Source organism: Poromitra crassiceps, assembly GCF_964638095.1.
Source record: "Poromitra crassiceps genome assembly, chromosome: 4".
NCBI lineage: Eukaryota > Metazoa > Chordata > Actinopteri > Beryciformes > Melamphaidae > Poromitra > Poromitra crassiceps.
The window spans coordinates 75835853-75855957 of record NC_139626.1 but is presented as its reverse complement, the minus strand read 5'-3'; the positions used below and the strand labels follow the sequence as shown (position 1 = coordinate 75855957).

At 43.5% G+C, this 20105-nt stretch overlaps 1 protein-coding gene across 1 annotated transcript in view; it reads left to right on the top strand.

The window, feature by feature from the left end:
- The window catches only part of LOC310775942 (NLR family CARD domain-containing protein 3-like), a 112232-nt gene that overhangs the window by 76853 nt on the left and 15274 nt on the right, over window positions 1-20105 (top strand). The window contains exons 8-9 of the mRNA XM_083636065.1: window positions 73-246; window positions 10256-10431. Of these exons, the coding sequence (XP_083492191.1) occupies window positions 73-246; window positions 10256-10431 (350 nt within the window). The remainder of the gene's footprint in view (window positions 1-72; window positions 247-10255; window positions 10432-20105) is intronic.

Sequence of the window (20105 nt, the reverse complement as noted above, 5' to 3'; positions counted from 1 at the left end):
TCAAAATGTGACGCGAGTACTAAATGGAAAACATTTTAAAGTTGTTTGTCTCCATCACTAATTCTCATGCAGACTGAGTGGCTGTCAGCTGTCAGAGAGAAGCTGTGAAGCTCTGGCCTCACTTCTCAGCTCCCAGTCCTCCAGTCTGAGAGAACTGGACCTAAGTGACAACGAGCTTCACGATTCCGGGGTGAAGCTGGTCTCTGCTGGACTGCAGAGTCCACACTGCAGACTGGAGACTCTCAGGTAAGATCCATTCACAGCTTTCCTCATGTGATTTGACACGGCTCCCACAGCTCATCAAATATGGCATTCACAAAAAAAATGTATTTGCAAGACATTGTTGAGTGACACTCTCTCCCTCTTTCCCTCTCTCTCCCCCCCCCCCCCCCCACACACACACACACACACACACACAAATGAGATAACACTGTCAGTCATGTTTTGGGTCTAAACACTAATGTATGAGAGTAGTTCTGAACGTAAACTTACTTTGATGTCACATCAGTGATATATATTGAATATATTGAGATCCTGCGTCTACTCCGTTCTTGTGAGCATGACTGCTCACTACAGTGTGGCAGACTGTAGTGAAAAGCTTCTCCATCCGCTAAGTGGTTTCTACTTTAGCCGTGCGTGACGACCGCATGTTTTTGATCATTGTCAGTTCCTCCAAAACATACAACTGTTGCTGTTTTCCACCTATGAGTATTGTTGCTTCCACACATGTATCTCAGTCAAAATAAAAGCTCTCTGCAGAGCCATGTCATTGTGACTTCATGACATTTTTAAGGACATTTCATATTATTTTGAAGGAGCGGCGGCCAAGATTTATCATCAGTGGACCGTCGCTACTAAATGTACTTTATTAAACCGGACGGACAAACCCTGTCTCTCACACACACACACACACGCACACACACACACACACACACACACACACACACACACACACACACACACACACTTTTTTGGAGGCACTGTGAAATTTGTCCTCCCCGTTTGACCCATCCTGGCTCATCCCTCGTTCCTTCATGGTCAGGCCAGGAGCGGTGAGCAGCTTCAGTGAAGCACCCGGGGACCAACTTCTTCCAACTGCTGCCAGTCAGACGACGATCTTGTGCATCTTTTTAGTGAGGCTTATATATGGAAGAACCCCAGTGGAGCACGGCGAGAACATGCAAACTCCACACAGAAAGGCCCTTTGGCGAGGTAGCCCACGTGGGGAGTAGGACTGAAGACATGTCGGAACACCAGGGGCGATTTTAGGATCAGGGCCCAGTTGCACAAAGCTCCTTATGTTAAGATTTCCATTAGGGTCCGAATTAAGGTGTCCATAAAATAGAATGGACTGCACAAAACACCCATAAATCTTCTCCATATAAGGTTAAACATTTTAGGGAAAACATAAGCACAAGATTTAAGGGTGTTTTGTACAGCAAATTCTATTTTATGGACACCTTAACTCGGACACAAGTACAAAGTAACATTTGCTTTGTAGGCATAAACGAAAGTAAAAATATAGCCGCAAGCGGCGATGGGCGGGGTTCAAGCCTTGCGCAGATGACAAAGCTTCTGATTCTGACTAGGACATCCTCCTTGATATAGCTGACAAGTTTCGCGATCATTGGACAAACAGGTGTGGAGTTACAGCCTTTTTAATGTTAAGCCACGCCCATTTCTGGCGTTTATGGCGCCCTCTTTTGGTCGAATTGCACAAAATTTGCCACACATGGTCTAGGAATGGTCGCTTCTTTCCTTCAATACTCTTCGTTACTGTTCGACAACAATACACACATAACGCGATACTAAAACCCACGTTCAACCATAACTAGATGGTCGCACAGTCCCTAAAACAGAAACAAGACATAACGATAGTTAGGGATCATGATTAAACTCACCTAGGACTAGGTGAGGAAAAGCCAGAGGTGTTGCACTTCCTGCATCAGTTTTAATCCACACAGACTGTCCTCATCAGTGACCCTCCATGTTGTCACTTGTAAACAGAGCTTTGCACCCCGCCCCCATGTAACAGACTGAATTCTATTGATGTGGCTCATTGGCCGAAACTCGGAACAATAGCAGACATTAAGCCAGTGAAACGCTGCATGCAAATGAATGAAAAAAACCCCTCAGCTAGGCGACTCAAGACTAAAATCTTGATTTTTTAAATCGCTAAATATACCTATTTACTGGTTATAAAACGACTCAATTTTATGTGGGATGGATAGTCCATACTCTCCTTTGTGTAATTATAAAAAAAAAAGATTTTTTTTTTTTTTTCACATATCAAACTACTAACTCCAATTGCGCGATTTCGACTTGGCGAGATTGTACTCAATTTACCAGAGGGTGACACATATCGCAACGGTGCGTTTTTTTCAAAAACCACGAAAGTGTTGTGCAGGACACTCATCACATGATGTGTGCTTTGGTTTGGTGAAGATTGGACAAAATTTCAAGGAGGAAGCGCAAAAAAACTGTTTTGGACAAAATTCAAAATCTACTTGACGGAAAGGGGCGTGGCCTAGTTGAGTAGATGCGGGAGGACCCAAGGAATCCAGGGAAAAAATAAGTTTGATGATAGACCCCACGGTTCAAAAGTTATGGACCAAAAGGTAAGGAGGGCTGTTATAGCGCCACCATCTTGTCAATTGGTGCAATTTTTCCGTGGATAGTAAAAGACCCCTCTGTGAACCTCCCTAACAAGTTTCGTAGCTGTACCTTGTATGGTTTCTGAGATACAGCTAATTTAATGTGTTATTTTTGTCTCCATCATTCTCTCTACCCAACATGCAACACTCCTGCTCAGAGTTACTGTTAAGCTATATGTATGTGGTCAAATCACACTGGATTCCTGCTTCCAGTACACTTTTTGCATGTGTTTTTTAACAGAGAAGAGTTGGAGCTGCTGAAAACATACAGTATGCAAATTAGAGCGAGACCATGAGTGATATACCCACTGTGATACAAGTATAGGTGTGTCTGTTGTCTGTACAATAGCGTGCGTGCAAGTGTCATACAAGAAGGAAGGCTGGCCATAATGACAATGAATCCGCACTTCCTGGCGCCCTTCAAAATCAAACAATTTAGAAGGTACAGGTACTGAATGCTGCTATAGCGCCCCCTTTTGGTGGAATTACACCTGGGATGGTCTCCGAAGACCTCCTGCAAGTTTCGTGAAGATTCCTTAATCGGTCATGAAGTTATGACAATTTAGCTGTGAGGCCACGCCCCTCTCAACTTTAACGATCAATATCTTCGAAACTAAAGTAGCCTTCAAAAATCCACCACTCACGATTGTAGAGCTTGCTCCATAGATGCTTCCTGGCGAGTCTGGTGCAAATCGGTTCAACGGTCTAGGAGGAGATGTCAAAAATGTGTTTTCCAAACTTTTCCAAATATCTCAAAAACTTTCGAGGCGGATATTGAGGGTCCTTATGGCAAATTTGTAGAGCAGGTCCACCTGAACATCTGGAAAAAAAAAGTTTGAAAATCGGACCAACGGCGTGGAAGTTATGGCCTTTAACGTAAAACCTTCGATTATAGCGCCACCTTCAGGCCGATTCGAAAAATCTTTTTTGAGCACCTACCAGCCAACAATATCTGTCATTGGGCCAAATGTGAGGTCTCTACCATTTACCAACTCACGGGAATTTGCGTTGGGGCAGATGAACAACAAGAAGAAGAATAATAATAAATATAGCCGCAAGCGGCGATGGGCGGGGTTCAAGCCTTGCGCAGATGACAAAGCTTCTGATTCTGACTAGGACATCCTCCTTGATATATCTGGCAAGTTTCGCGATCATTGGACAAACAGGTGTGGAGTTACAGCCTTTTTTATGTTAAGCCAGGCCCATTTCTGGCGTTTATGGCGCCCCCTTTTGGTCGAATTGCACAAAATTTGACACACATGGTCTAGGATGGTCTCCGAAGACCTCCTCCAAGTTTCGTGAAGATTCCTTAATCGGTCATGAAGTGAGGACAATTTAGCTGTGAGGCCACGCCCCTCTCAACTTTAACGATCAATATCTCCGAAACTAAAGTAGCTTTCAAAAATCCACCAATCACGATTGTAGAGCTTGCTCCATAGATGCTTCCTTGCGAGTCTGGTGCAAATCGGTCCAACGGTCTAGGAGGAGATGCAAAAAATGTGTTTTCCAAACTTTTCCAAATATCTCAAAAACTTTCCAGGCGGACATTGAGGGTCCTTATGGCAAATTTGTAGAGCAGGTCCACCTGAACATCTGGAAAAAAAAAGTTTGAAAATCGGACCAACGGCGTGGAAGTTAAGGCCTTTAACGTAAAACCTTCAATTATAGCGCCACCTTCAGGCCGATTCAAAAAATCTTTTTTGAGCACCTACCAGCCACCAATATCTGTCATTGGGCCAACTGTCAGGTCTCTACCATTTACCAACTCACGGGAATTTGCGTCGGGGCAGATGAACAAGAAGAAGAAGAAGAACGAGAATAATAAACCGGCACAAAAACAATAGGGTTTCAGCCCCTTCAGGGCTTGAACCCCTAATAAACCGGCACAAAAACAATAGGGTTTCAGCCCCTTCAGGGCTTGAACCCCTAATAAAACTAGAAAAGTGCACTCAGTAGAGTGCAGATCTCCACCAGGTGCTGCTACACCTCACCATGGCCAAACACAAACCCAACTGCTAAGAAAACCACTTGCAAATTACAAGGCAACATTAACATTGTTTAAAGGTCCATTCAGCCATTTTGTGTTAAAATAGCCTAAATGTTAAAGGATGGGTTTTCCGTGGGGAATATGAATATATATTAAATCTCACGCCCCTAAGGTTTTCGAATCCGTTGAAATTTTTGAAATTGGAGGTTTACTCACAGAGATATCAACCGAAATCCACTCTGTGTGTGGGGGGGGGGTGGTGGGGGGGAGGTGCGGGTGCGGGGACTCGAAATACTACATTTCCCACAATGCACTGGGCTCGCGTGGCCTTCGTTTTTATGCCCACCCCTCAGGCATTTGGCTGATATCAAACTCCAGTAGGTGGCGGTAATGCACATATATGTTTGCCAACCGCCATAAAACTCAAAGAAGAAGAAGAAGAAGGCTACGACAATGAAATATACAAAGAACAAGAAATAAATCGAAAATAAAATTGCCTCCAAATTGCACCAAATGTAAACGGTAGTATATATGTCGGGAGATGTCTTCATAAAAAAATTTTCATGCATTTTAAGGCATTTTCGTAGGAGTTACGCGCATCTGATGTTGTAACTATTTTCTGTAAAAATGTGTAAAAACGGGTACATTGCTCAGCGTTGATTTCGTTACTTCAACCCACCTACTACTAGATGTAAAATTTGACGAGCTTTCCAATGCCGCCAGTCCCGTGTCGATTAGTGCTTCCGTTCCCGAGATAATGGTCTCTTTGCAAGGAACTATGGGAAGCTAATATTAGCTACAGCAGGCTAGGCGGTTGACAAGATGGCTGCGTTTTTGTTTTGGTCAAGGCCTCTGAAGGGGCGTGGAGGACCTCTAGAGGCGGGACCATGGCCAACAACAGTTGTAGTTCATAGGTGCACGACTTCCGCAAGGCGGACTTAGGCCAGATGACGCGAAACGCGTCGGCTGGCCCAAAAAATATGTGAGAGATGCTTGATATCTCTGGCAGTGAATATCCAATTTCAAAAATTTCAACGGATTCGAAAACCTTAGGGGCGTGAGATTTAATATATATTCATATTCCCCACGGAAAACCCATCCTTTAAATGGCTATATTCTGACAGCAATCACACATATAGTCCACCTCCCACTATCCAATCAGAGAAATGTTGACATTTTCTGGGAAACAGAAGGTCAGATCGCGATGGCTCTAAAGGACTATAATGAATTTTTTCACAATTGTGAATTGAGACTGTCTGCCACAGCTGTCAATCATCCCTTTGTATTAGCATGATAAGAACGATCTAAAATGATAGAAACCACCTTTGGGAAATAATATCTGATGTGTACGTTGATTGTTTAGTTTGGCTAATTTTTATTCGATTGACAGACACACAGTCAATCAATTATTGACGGTAGATAAAAATGTCCAAAAATATGTCCATAAAAACATAAAAACACCCTTAAATCTTCTCCATAAGGTTAAACATTTTAGGGAAAACAGAAGCACAAGATTTAAGGGTGTTTTGTACAGCAAATTCTATTTTATGGACACCTTAACTCTGACTCTGAGGGAAATCTTAACCTAAGGTGCTTTGTGCAACTGGGCCCTGACCTTTAGGGGTGCTCCCCCTAAAGCCCCCCCCCCCCCACACACACACACACACGCACACACACAAACGCGCACACGCACACACACACACACACACACACGCACACGCACACGCACACGCACACGCACACACACACACACACACACACACAGAAGTACATCGTAAAGTAAAATGGATCAGGTGCATTTTGAGGGCAAAATGAAGAGGCTACATCTATGAAGAACTACACACATCACATTCAGGGTTCTTGCACTATTTCCAAAGTCAAATTTAATGCTTTTTAAGACTTTTTAAGACCTCAACAACCATAATTTAAGACCCCAAAATAAATTATTTAATAGAAAATAGGGCTTGAGATCATATCTGGCTATTTTTAGGCTGAATGGTATATCACAGTTATCAGTATTATTATTATGGTTGTTAAAATGTGCTGAAAATGTTCAAAAACACTCACTCACTCTAATGTCATTAATATCTTCTTTTCTGTTCTGTGGCTCTACAATGATGAACAAAATATTGGCTCCCTACACTTATGGTAGAATACTGCTTATCTATACCAAAATCACTTCCAGGGGAGAACCCAAGTATAAGTAACATTTGCTTTGTAGGCATAAACACAAGTAAAAAAAAACTTGAAAAGTGCACTCAGTCAGTAGAGTGCAGATCTCCACCAGGTGCTGCTACACCTCACCATGGCCAAACCCAAACCCAACTGCTAAGAAAACCACTTTCAGATTACAAGGCAACATTAACATTGTTTAAAGGTCCATTCAGCGATGTTTTTGTGTTAAAATAGCCTAAATGTTAAATGGCTCTATATTCTGACAGCAATCACTGAAATAGAGTGTTTGGTCAGTAACTCCAAACCCCCCGCTGTAGGCTACTCTGTCTCTCTCCTGTAGCCCTGCATGCAGGGCGGACGTATCGTCCACCTCCCACTATCCAATCAGAGAAATGTTTACATTTTCTGGGAAACAGAAGGTCAGATAGCGATGGCTCTAAAGGACTATAATGTATTTTTTCACCTCGAATCCAACAGTGCCACCCGTGAGTAGGCAGGGCTACAGGAGAGAGACAGCATACAGCGGGCGGTTGGGAGGCTATGGAATTACAAAGTTCCTTTAATAACATAGCAAACTATTACATAGTTCCTGCATTTAGCCTTTTCAAGGGTATTTTTTCTAATTCAGTTGCACAGATATTGTGATGTATGGTAAACAAATTTTGCAATGTATCGAGTATGGCAGAATCGCCATATTGTGATACCATCATTATCGTGGGCAACGTATCGTGATAGTATCATATCGTGAGTTGTAACGTGTCCTCCTTTTTGGTGTTATGGAAATGGCCACCCTATGTAGGTTACATAGGGTTTACTGGGCTCTAACTAATGTTAGCCAGGCTGCCTGGTCTCTTCTGTATATCCTTATAACAGCTACGAGGAGAGGAGCTTGTGAACAACATCCCCACAGTCAAAGCACTTCTCTGAGATATCCATTATAAAAACTCTCCTCATGCTTTACCCCAAATAAAACCTCCAGTGTCTGTTTGTGTGACTCTTGCGTGACATTATAGCACACATGGGCAAAATGCGGCACCAGGGCCAGACCCGGCCCCTGGGCCATCTCAATCTGGCCCCCAATGTCCTCAACAGAAAACAAAACAACCCCCCAAAACTCAATAAAAGGCAGAGTTATGTTAACTCATTCACCGCCAAAGACGTCTTTGACGTGTTATCAGAAATAGCCATCCACGCCAAAGACGTGTTTGACGTGTTTTTGTTTTTATTAGTACAGCGCGTAGTTCAAACACTTCCCCAGCCTGCACTCACTCACACTGAGTAAACTGTATTGTTGAATGTAAAAAAAGCACATCATGTATATATATATATATATTTATTTTTTTTCATTTGTGTCATAACGAATACTATTTACATGTCTGATGTCAATACAGTTCAAAATAAAAGAATTGAGAGCGAGTTCTGCCTGAGATTGTGTGATTTAGAAAAATGCCATTTTCTGCAATTTATCTTCTCAGAGAGACCTTTTTGGTGAAAACAGGGTGTATATAAATGGCTATAAGTAGAGTACAGAACATGCTAAAAGCTCACTTTTTTTCCCCTGGTGAACCCAGAGACGTACATCTTCATTTTGAGGTATTGCAAATCACTTTAGTGCTAATAGATAATTTACTGTGGGTCTTGAAAGATGACCAACAATTATGAAAATCTTTGGCCTGTGCTAAATATTGGCAGTCCTAAACTGGCCATGAATGAGTTAATAAATCTCATCTGCTATACAGCCATTTGATTTGTATCACTATTATATTATATCAGGGGATTAACAGGAGAAATGACCAATCACAGCGGGAGAGAGGGTTAAAAATAGACTCCCATGAAAATCATGTTGGCAGGTATGATGTCCAATGTGTGGCCCTAAGCTTACTTTATGTGAACCAGTATGGCCCTCTGGAGAAAACAAAATGTTGCCCACCCCTGCATTATAGTCAATGCTTCAATAGCTAACAGCTAACGTTAGCTGATGATCACACATCAAGCAGAACCCGTCTGGCCATAACGTTACAGATTGTTGTACAGGTGAGGTGTTGTTTCCTGCTTCGGCATTTCTGCCTGTCGCACCTCCGCCGGTGCCATTAGGACAGCTGCAGGGTCGTCAGCTGGAGGCCGCCGTTCACTGATGTTTCGCCCCCTATGCCAGTACATCTCCCGGCGGGGGGGCAGTGGCATGTATAGGGGACGTCTCCCCGCCACCCCCTGCAGCTGCCTTTACTGGGGTGTTAGCCCCCAACCGTTATCCTTCCTCCGGAGCCATAGCCAGTAGCTCGCCTTCTCTGCCTCCTCTCCTAGCTCCTTCACAGCTTTCCTCAGTTTTGCCCCCGTCATTCCGGCACCATGGAGCAGCTTGACTGTTGTTTTGCTGACGAAACCTCGGCACCCTACCTCCACAGGGAAAACCCTGGCTTTCCAGCCAGCCTCTAGGCACTCCGCTGCCAGCTCGGTGTACTTGAGACGTTTCCTTTCGTGGGCTGCAGTCATGCCCTCCTCCCAGGGGATGGTAAGCTCAATTAAGAGGACCCTTTTCTCAGCTGTCGACCACATGACGATGTCTGGCCGGAGAGTCGTTGTTATGATCTCTCTTGGGAAGACAAGCTGTTTTTTGAGGTCTGCCACCATCTGCCACTCTTTGTCGGGCGTGAGCAAGGTGTTCCTCTTCTGAGCAGGAGGTTGGAGGGCGCTGCCAGGTTTTACAAAGAAGGCAGGGTTTGCTGTTGCTGGTGTGTGGTTTGCCGCTATCCTACAGCTTTCGAGGACCTCTGCCAGTTTGGTTAAGACTTGGTCATGGCGCCACCTGAAGCGTCCCTGGGTCAGCGCCACTTTGCACCCCGATAGAATGTGCTGGAGGCTTGCCTTGATGTGATCACACAGGGGGCAGCTTTTCTCATCTCCAAACCACAGAGTGAGATTCCGTGGGCATGGGAGGGTGTCATAAGCCGCCCTTAACAGGAAGTTGAGCCTGGATTGTGAACTTACTATTCCCCAACACACATACACATGAGGGGAGAAGCCAGTGACGGCTTGAGACTGGCTGCCACAGCTGTCAATCATCCCTTTGTATATCGTCAAATAACTACTTAAAAACAAACTGATCAGAAACATGACCACTTGAACATGCATTAGCATGATAAGAACGATCTAAAATGATAGAAACCACCTTTGGGAAATAATATCTGATGTGTACGTTGATTGTTTAGTTTGGCTCATTTCCCACCCACTAACATGGCGGAGGCGGGACTGGTGACCTATACTGGGACTGACCGCCAGGGCGGCGATCTAAGATGATTTGGCCTCACTGAAAAGAGCTGATATCCTGTCCATTCTTTTTACAGTAAATTATCTATACCTCCATATAATGAAACTGTGTGTGTGTGTGTGTGTGTGTGTGTGTGTGTGTGTGTGTGTGTGTGTGTGTGTGTGTGTGCAGGCTGTCACACTGTCTGCTCTCAGAGGAAGGCTGTGATTCTCTGGTCTCAGCTCTGAACTCCAACTCCTCCCATCTGAGGGAGCTGGACCTGCACTACAATTATCCAGGAGCCTTTGTTTATTCCTCCAGTGTGGACCATGGTGGAGTGCAGAGGCTGAAACCAGGTGTGAGGAAATGTAAGTGTGTATTTAGTTTGATTCATTAACAAACTAACTTCAATGTCAGGTCTTTAATCAGAATCAGAGTTATTTTATTCACCCAGGTATGTTTTCACTTACAAGGAAACTGACTTGGTGTGACCGCCTCATTTTAGTAGTATGAACGACCGTGGACAATAGCTCCCTCTTGAGGGACTTTCTAAGAGACTTAATGTGAAAGCAGCTGTGAGCCTATAACCATTATGACTTATAAGCATATATAACCCTAACCCTCCTGAGGGACTTTCTAAGAGAGAACAGTTCAAGTTAAAAAATATAGCTGCAAGCAGCAATTGAGGCGTCCAGGCACAATTTGAAAAGACAGACAGAGAGACAAAACATTACTATAATGTAGGTATATAGACACATATATAGAGATAGAGAAATACAGATAAGATATGAACTTTTTGCATTTTTAGCACCCACTAGTGGTAGTTTGGGTGTGTTCCAGGAACACTGCTCAACATGTCTTACTTTTGGTGGGATTTGATGAATGGATTATGAGTTCGGTCTAGTTTAGTGTTAGGAGGACATGTTTCGTTAAAGCGTTGGGGCCCTATAGCGTACACCGGTGCAGAAGGCATCTGCGGTAGCGTTTGCGTCTGTGCTGGCTCTCTTTCCTATCGTCCACCTGCACACCTGCAGGCCGTGCGCCCGGTGCCGGGAAGATAGCAAGCAGCTTTGTGCTCCCAAACGCGCCCGTGGGCGTGCTGCTCTGAAAAGTAGGTGTGTCCATGGAAAATCCTGAAACACTGCCATCGTACAGATGAGCACAAACAACTGTGTTTAGACGAGCTGAGACCACTTCTTACCACAATCTACACCTCTCTCTCTCCAAATCTCTCTTTTTTGTCTATGTCTCTCTCTCAGGTTTATAACTTCATAAAGAAATGAAAGACCCACTTATTTAAAAAACCCTCAAATAGTAATATAATAGTACTACTACAACTACTAATAATAAATAAATAACTTTATTTATATAGGACGAATCAGCATGACATCACAACAACAAAAACAGCACTTAGTGAACTCAGTTAACTAGTATGAGTTGTGCCAAACAAACGTTAATATCTCAAAAACTATCCATCACATCACTTATATTTAGACTTTGTGAGTGAGAGCAGAAGTAGCTCAAGGGTTTGATGTATAATATATGTATGTTGTGTTAAAGTTGTGTGAACTGTCAACTGTCACAGTTTTGTGTGGATTTAGTCTAAAGTCCAGCCTGCTATGTGAGACACACTCAAGGCTGGTCCCATTATAAAGGCTGAAAAAAGCATCAAACACAAACTGTGATTTCTCAAAGAGTACAAAAGATAAATTAAAGCTGAGTTAAGGTGATACAGTCCTAAAAGTGCTGACTCGTTGAACGTTTAAATGGAGTGTTAAAGTATGAAGGAGCAGTTAGAGGTCAAAGAGGGCGTGGTTTCACATTGAACTCTGTTTAAAACCAACAGCAGTTTCCTCCAGAAGCTGTGAAGCGGTTTGTTCCAAACAGCCTGATCCCTCATCCAGCAGCTTTCATCAGATCAAATACAGCTCAAAGTGCTTCACACACACACACACACACACACACACACACACACACACACACACACACACACAGACAGACAGACAGACAGACAGACAGACACACACAGACACACACAGACAGACAGACAGACAGACAGACAGACAGACAGACACACAGACAGACACAGACAGACAGACAGACAGACAGACAGACACACACACACACACACACACACACACACACACACAGACAGACAGACAGACAGACAGACAGACAGACAGACAGACAGACAGACACACACACACACACACACACACACACACACACACACACACACACTAGGGTTTAATCCTGGGAAACGGGATTCCCGGGAAATGCCATCCAACCCATTTCCTGTTTTCTGGAAAATGAATGACGGGAAACCGGGAAAAAATGTTGTTGTATTTTTACATGCAGAACATATTGGAATAGGCCTATATTTAGAAATATGCAGACAGTTTACTTTCTTAAATGATGTAGCCTATGTTTTAAAAGAACATGTAATATATTAGGCTACTGTAAGCATTGTAAAGTCATTAAATGATCACGATGTACATGTATAGACATATGTATTATTCTCTAACCCTGGACAGCACCATATTGTTGACATACCGTCCTGCGCGCACACAGCGCTGCAGCTGACAACTAGTAACAGCCTTATTGTCGTTTCTGTTCCATTACAAAATAGTGATGCTAATGACACCAATAAAAACCCCACAGTTGTTATTTGTATGCTGCCGACGGCAGCCGTTAATGCCTGTAATAAATAAACAAAAGAACGAGGTGAACAGACTTTGCTATGAGGAGCTGTCAGAAAGTTTCACCTGTCTCAACTAACTATCCACACCTCTCCTGTGCTGCTGACGTATCCTCCGTCTCGCTCCCTTCACGTCTGTGGACGGTAGAGATAGAAACAAACCACAGGGACTTTATTGCTGTCATTACTACAGCCATGCCTAACGCAGGTCACCATCCGAACACAATTGGAACGATACAGGTAACGCTAACAGCGGCTAACTTCCTATAAACGCTGCTCCACATAGGCTGTCACTTTGAGAGCTGCTGCGTTATGTCAACAATATGGCGGCGGTGGGCGTGCCAGTACGTGAGTGACGTCAATCGAATAAGGTCTATAGGCATTTCGGAGACATCAAAGTGAATCAATCAACCAACAATCAATCAATTTTCTATTTACATAGCGCCAAATAACGAGGTATTGCAGGCAGATTTTAATACTATCTTCTCTGACAACAATGCCATAGCCAGTCATTTGAAATTTGATATCGTTTGCAGAGTGGAATTCATTTCTGATTTTATTTCGGCGTGTTTTGGCCATGTGCCCATGCGCTGTGCGCCGGTGGAACACAGACTCAAAGCTTATTGCACAACATAGCCTAATAAACACAAAGCCCACGATGTTTCTTTTCTTTTCTACTACACTTCTGACTTGCTTGAGGGGATTGTGCCATGACCGTTAATGCAGTAGCCTACGAGATGGCGATTGAGCACCGTGCAAACTTCACCAGCGGTGAAAACAACAATCAGCCCAGCCGTGCGTCCTTGGTTCGTGTGCCCCAGGTTGGGCAATGGGCATGATGGTCTGGTTGTAGGCGATGTCCGTGCACAGAGGGGTGGAGATAGTCTGATACAGCCGTGCTCCGGTATGCGGTATGGAGATGTCTGGGCACGGCTGGAAGACGAGCAGTGCAGCCGCCAGAGCGCAGCGCAGCAGCCCATATAAAAGCACACGTTGACACTCAGGTATCAGACAGCATTGATGTTGTGCGTAAAAGAGCGTGAAAACAGGCTGATCGACGCGTTTACGGCTCCATTCCTTCCACGGCAGTTTCCACAACTCTCTAAGAAAATATTTAGCCTAGGCTACTACAGGATTTATTCATACGTCAATCCAGGCGATTGGTGAATTATATAAACCCTAACGGCACTATATAGCCTAATACATATATAGGTGCAGCCTACTAAAAACAGCCTAAAAAGTTAGTTAAATTGTGATGTTTTGCCTTAATTAATTAATATTAATGGCACCAAATAATACATTCGTCAGGTTGGGAACTAATAGGTATATTTCTCCTTGATGTATAAAAAAAAAGAAAAATGAATTTGGATTCCCGGGAAAGAGGTCTTAATTTCCCGTTTCCCGGTATAGCTCATTTTCGGGAAAAATATTAAACCCTAACACACACACACATAGACACACACACACACATAGACACACACAGGGCCCGAAATGAGAGCCCGCCACCCGCCAGGCGGGCATATTTTAGCTTTGGCGAGTGACGATCAGGGGTCTGTCCGCCACGTGGCGAGTAATGTTTTCACCGTCGCACTTTGGTGTTGTGGCTTCTCCTCTCCTCTTATCTGCCTGCTGCTGTATGCATTTCACAGAGGTGGGGGCTGAGCGCTCCTCTCTCTCACACACTCTGACACACACACACACACACACACACACACAGCAAAGTGTGCTGTGTGTGTGTGTGTGTGTGTGTGTGTGTGTGTGTGTGTGTGTGTGTGCTGAGCAAACACCGCTACACACGAATCAGCCACACTGCGTGTCTCTCAAACTCTCTTCCGCTCTCCTACATGTGCTCCTACATATAGTCTTTCTCCTTCTGGTAACTTTACGTAGTTTTCAGCTGTATTGACTTTGCTTCACTTTCATGCACGCTGGCGCTCGACGGTCCTCTCTCCCCCCTTCTCTCTCTCTCTCTCTCTCTCTCTTCTCAACTGAAAACAATTAACCCCTTTGCTGCCTCCCAGGTGCAACAGTACCCTCACTCTCTCTCTCTCTCTGTTAGTATTGTATAGCTGTAGTTTTGTAGTTTAATGTTAGTATTAGCCTATTACTGTAAATGTACTACAATTTTGGTTGTCTTATAGTGTTGTGCTGTTGGTGTTATTAGCATTAGTGTTTGTCTTCAGATGAATTATTAGTATTAATGTTACTGTTAGGGGTGCACCGATCGATCGGCACGCAATCTGTATCGGCCGATTTTGACCTCAAATATGTGATCTGCTGCTGCAGATATTTCTTTATTGTCGCCGATCGCATAGCCGATCATGCTGCACATGAGAAACATGAGGCAGCCCATTTTCATGTCTTCAATGTCCATCGTTTAACTTTAATATTGTGCTCTAACGTTTATATCATTGTGTTGCAAAGCACAGGCTTTGCTTTCGTCAGCCGTACTTTCCGTACTATAAGGCGCAGCAGCTAAATTGAATGATTGTTACAAGCCGCACTGGACTAAGCCGCAGGTGTTTTAATGTTTAAAACTGGTCAGGAGGAGGCGTAGCGCCTGCCTGTAACAGAGATCTCCGTGTCTTATCAGCGGAGACCGTTCTGAGTCCGATGAACAAATCAATCAAAAACACTTCACTACGTCCAACATAGGCTACAAGATTTGTTTCATTCCATTGAATTTGGCAGCGCGGACGAAACATGGGTGGAACGAAACATGCAAATTACATGTTTTGCATCCTCATCGTCGTAACACAGCCAGTTCTCCATCTTTTGAAGCATGATGTTAGATTACAACGAGCTAGTTGTGTGGCTTAGCCTTCCAAAATGTTGCCGTTAAGTTTTTAGAATACATAGAATTGGGAACGTTACATTCAATTTCATTCAGACTGTGTTTCTGGCTCAATCGCCGACTTTTTTCCCCCGGAGCGAGGGAGGGTGAGAGGAGGGAGGGTGTTTTACAGTAGTGGCTGATAGAGCGTAGTGGCACAGTGCTCCAATCAGGTCGCGAGGCACATTTTTTGCAACATCATCCAATCAGGGTCTCGCTCTCGTAATGTCTGTCTTACTCTCGTTCTGTCTCTCGTACCAAAATCCATAGATTTAGGAGGTCCCCTAGTGGCCGTTAGCTGTAAAAATCCATAGATAAGCCGCACCGTTATATAAGCCGCATTTTATATGTAAAATGGAAACTGTTCTATAATAGACTGCTATAAACAAAATAAATAAATAAATATATATATATATATATATATATATATATATATATATATATATATATATATATATATATATATATATATATATATCAGTGATCGGTAATCGGTAATCGGTGATCGGTCGATGATCGGTTGGGCAGATATTTCTCATAGGTGATCGCCAATCGGTGATCGGTGGCAAAAAACGTGATCGGTGCACCCCTAGTTACTGTTAGTGATAGTAGATGTACGTATACGTGACACAAAAATGTGTTGTTTTTTTTGGCCGTTAAGAAATATGCTTGGCGTAGGGCTGGGCGATATGGCCTCTAAAGAATATTGCAATGTTTTTCGGCTATATCGCGATACACGATATATATCTCGATATTTTTGAAATCTCTCATAAATGCTCAATTTAACCCTTCAGGGTTATTTTCGGGCAAAATATTAAACCCTAACACACACACACACACAGACACACACACACAGACACACACACACACACACACACACACACACACACACATAGACAGTGCTTCACACAAGACATTATTCAAACCATAAGAAATAAGATCATAGAAAAGACAAACCATCTCACTCTGCCCATTGATTGAGACAATTATGCATGAGGAGATTCTGTTCCAACACACACACACACGCACACACACACACACACACACACACACACACACACACACACACACGCACACGCACACACACACACGCACACACACGCACACACACGCACACACACGCACACACACGCACACACACACACACACACACACACACACATAGACACACACGCACAACACATAGACACACACGCACAACACATACTGTAGACACCCACGCACACACACATGCCCACACATAGACACACACGCACACACACATGCCCACACATAGACACACACGCACACACACAGACACAGGCACACACACATGTGCACACATAGACACACACACATGCGCACACATAGAGCAGGGCTCGACATTAACGGATGGCAGGTTCCGGGCAACCCAAAAAATTGACAACCATTTCTTGGCCTTTGGTTGCCATAGTGGCAACCACGTTTTAACATGTAAAAAATAAGCACAGCAGCAAACAGCAAAATACGCACCAAATAAATATTTTTTAATACTTGAGTGACACGCTGACATTTTATTGCTGTTACAATGGGAACGATGTTGCTAATTACCAGAAGGAACCCAGTAGACACGTGCGGTGTGTTTACTCAGGTCAGACGCTGCGCGCACACCGGCTCAGCTGCAAGCACACGTTTGATATGGCCAAACAGATAGAAGTTGTCTGGCTGTGTGAAAGCCCCAACTAACATTAACCTGGTGTGGTGTCAACATCACAAATGAACCAGCAAGAAAGATGATTCGACTGACAAATAACCAGATGAACCGCTTGCACGAAAAAACAATGGCATTTGAGAAAAAGAGGACAACCGTGTCAGGGGAATCAGACCTACTCGTAAACTATGGACTATTTCAGAACGAACAAACAGCGTGCTCCGAGACAACAGCCGTGGCTCAAAGGTCTGTACTTTCATTTGAGATTGGTGAATGTAGGAAGAAGAAGTAAGACCGCAGACTGTGTGGAATTTCCTGATTACAGCGTTAGGGGAGCCCCTTTATAGTTGTGCGTCGCGGCTAACTGCAAAGTATGCATATTAGATTTCTAATGTAACGAGGCGAAGTGCGTCTGAACTGCACGCGGAAAGTATTCCACGAGAAAACACCCGCGTGTCATACATACGCAGCCCATGAGATCGGGTTGGAGAGAGAGAGAGGGATTGCGGCGGGGACAGAGTGGGCGGGCCAAGGCCGCTTCTGGGCCTTTTGGGGCCATCGACATAAAAAGAGATATCATTCATATATATCTCAATGTTTGGGGCCCCATGAAAAATCTTAGAGTGTGGGCCCCAAACCACTGTCATCATAGTATCCCTGAATGAACATGAATGAGAGGCATAGGCTACTTCAGTATCAATAACACTTTTAATTAATAAATTAAGCACAATATGAACAATAACTGCTAAAAAATATATGAAAATGAAAGTTCACAAATATTAATTAAACAAATCCTTTCAGTGCAAATGCATTATAAAAACAAAAAATAACTAAGATTTGTTTAGAAAATGAAATTACACAAATGTATTATTATTATTATTATCATTATTACTACCACTACACCTGGTGCGCGCACTGAATAGGCCTATTATACTATATACTATAGACTATTATACTTACTTTTCTGTCACATCGTCATTATTAACTCATTGAGTGCCATGGACGAACATGTTCGTCATTTCGCTTAGTAACGTAGAGTGCCAAGGACGAACATGTTCGTCAATTGCGTTTTTTGACGGGGGGATGTCGATCTAAGCCTCTTACATCGCCTCTTACAATATGGGAGCTATTGAATGTGTCTAACCTATTTTACAGAACCCTTAGGTGGCGACAGTGCTCTCCCGATTAGACAAAGGCCAGGAGAAAAGAGAGAAGAAGTCATGAGGAAACGGAAATCGCATCGATATGCTTGAAGCATAACGTTAGCTGTGCCTGTGAACAGCAGTCATCTGCTGCCACAATTGAGCCCCATCTGTGTCCGCTGCGATAGCCCATCCATATGATTTAGTTGCCGACACGGCGACACCAGCGTCTTTCTGAAAAGTTACATTATTCTCAGCTGGGAGCCGAGGACACGCTGTAAAAAAGCGGGGGGATGCAGCGGACTTTTCAGTGCAGATCAAACTCAGAGCAAACCGCAGCAGAGACACTCCTCCCACCACGGAGGAGGAGGAGGGGGGTGGGGCACGCAGGGCACTACAGCATACAACCATTGACAGTACACACAGACCCAGGCAGCAGCAGGCTCGATGCATAGAGAGCAAACAAGCTAGAATAGGCTATCTGATGCCCACCAGCAGTAAATCAAGACCAGCAAGAAGGTGTAGGGTCTGCGCACGCAGGGGCCAGCGCTGCTGGTTGCAGCTAAAACATATTATTTGGCCAAACAAAATTCCTTTGTTTTCACTCTTTTATTGAAGGAAATTATTTTTGAGGTGTCATTATATCAGAAAATATTAGCTTCAGAGTCAATGATGTGCTTGAAATGTTTAATTTCACAAAAGGCTCATTATCTCAGCTTCTAGAAAAAAATGGCTGTTTTTCATTAAATGAAGCTATCTTCTCCGGCTCATAACTAAAGAACGGAAAATGGGATCAATAAACTTTTTTTTGCAGATGATAGAAGAGAGTCTCCTCGTTCTTTGTGCGTGTTCGGTGTTTACATAGTAATATCACACAATATTCTGTGGGCCTCGAGAAATCACGCTCTGAAACTCTGGCACTGGGAGCGTCCGTTCTCCAAAAGTGGGTGGCACTCAATGAGTTAAGCCGGCTTATCAGAATCAGAATCAGAATCACTTTTATTGCCACAGTATGCAAGTTACATAGGAGGAAATTGTCTTAGTGTCTGTATGCAGCGTAGTGGTCACATCAATATACAGAGATAAGAAGTAGGAAGATAACTAAAGACAATCACAATAGGGATGTCAACGGTTAACCGTTAATGGATTAACCGTCGCTAACGTCGTTGTTCGGTTATTGCTGTCGGTCTATCAGTTAATATTAAAAAAAAAAAAAAAAAAATTTTTTTTTTTTTTGACACGTTTTTTGAGTTTCCTTGCAGATTTTGCACAGTGTTTTGCATCATGCAACTATTTTGTTCAAATTTTGTTCAATTGTTGGCAGCAAATGGAAATAGGCTATATTTTGTTTAAGTTTTTATGCTGCAAAAGACAGTAGGCCTAATGTGAAAAAATCAAAAGAAATAACAGATTGTTGTTGTTGTAATGTTTACATAAACAGGAAATAAAGCTTAGACGTTTTTGTTTTCTTGTGTTCAGACATAGGTTTATAGATGTTATTTATTTACCTTGACAGTTTCGACGAGTCAACTCTCGTCTTCTTCAGAAGCAGTCGCACTGACAGCTGGGTATGACGTGTCAACCAGTTGCTTTTCAGCAACTGGCGGTGTGCCCAGCTGAGCTGCCAGGTCTGCCAGGCCGGCCACGCCCACTATGACGTGTCGTGGCCGGACTGACAGACCTAACAGCCCCGCCGGGCA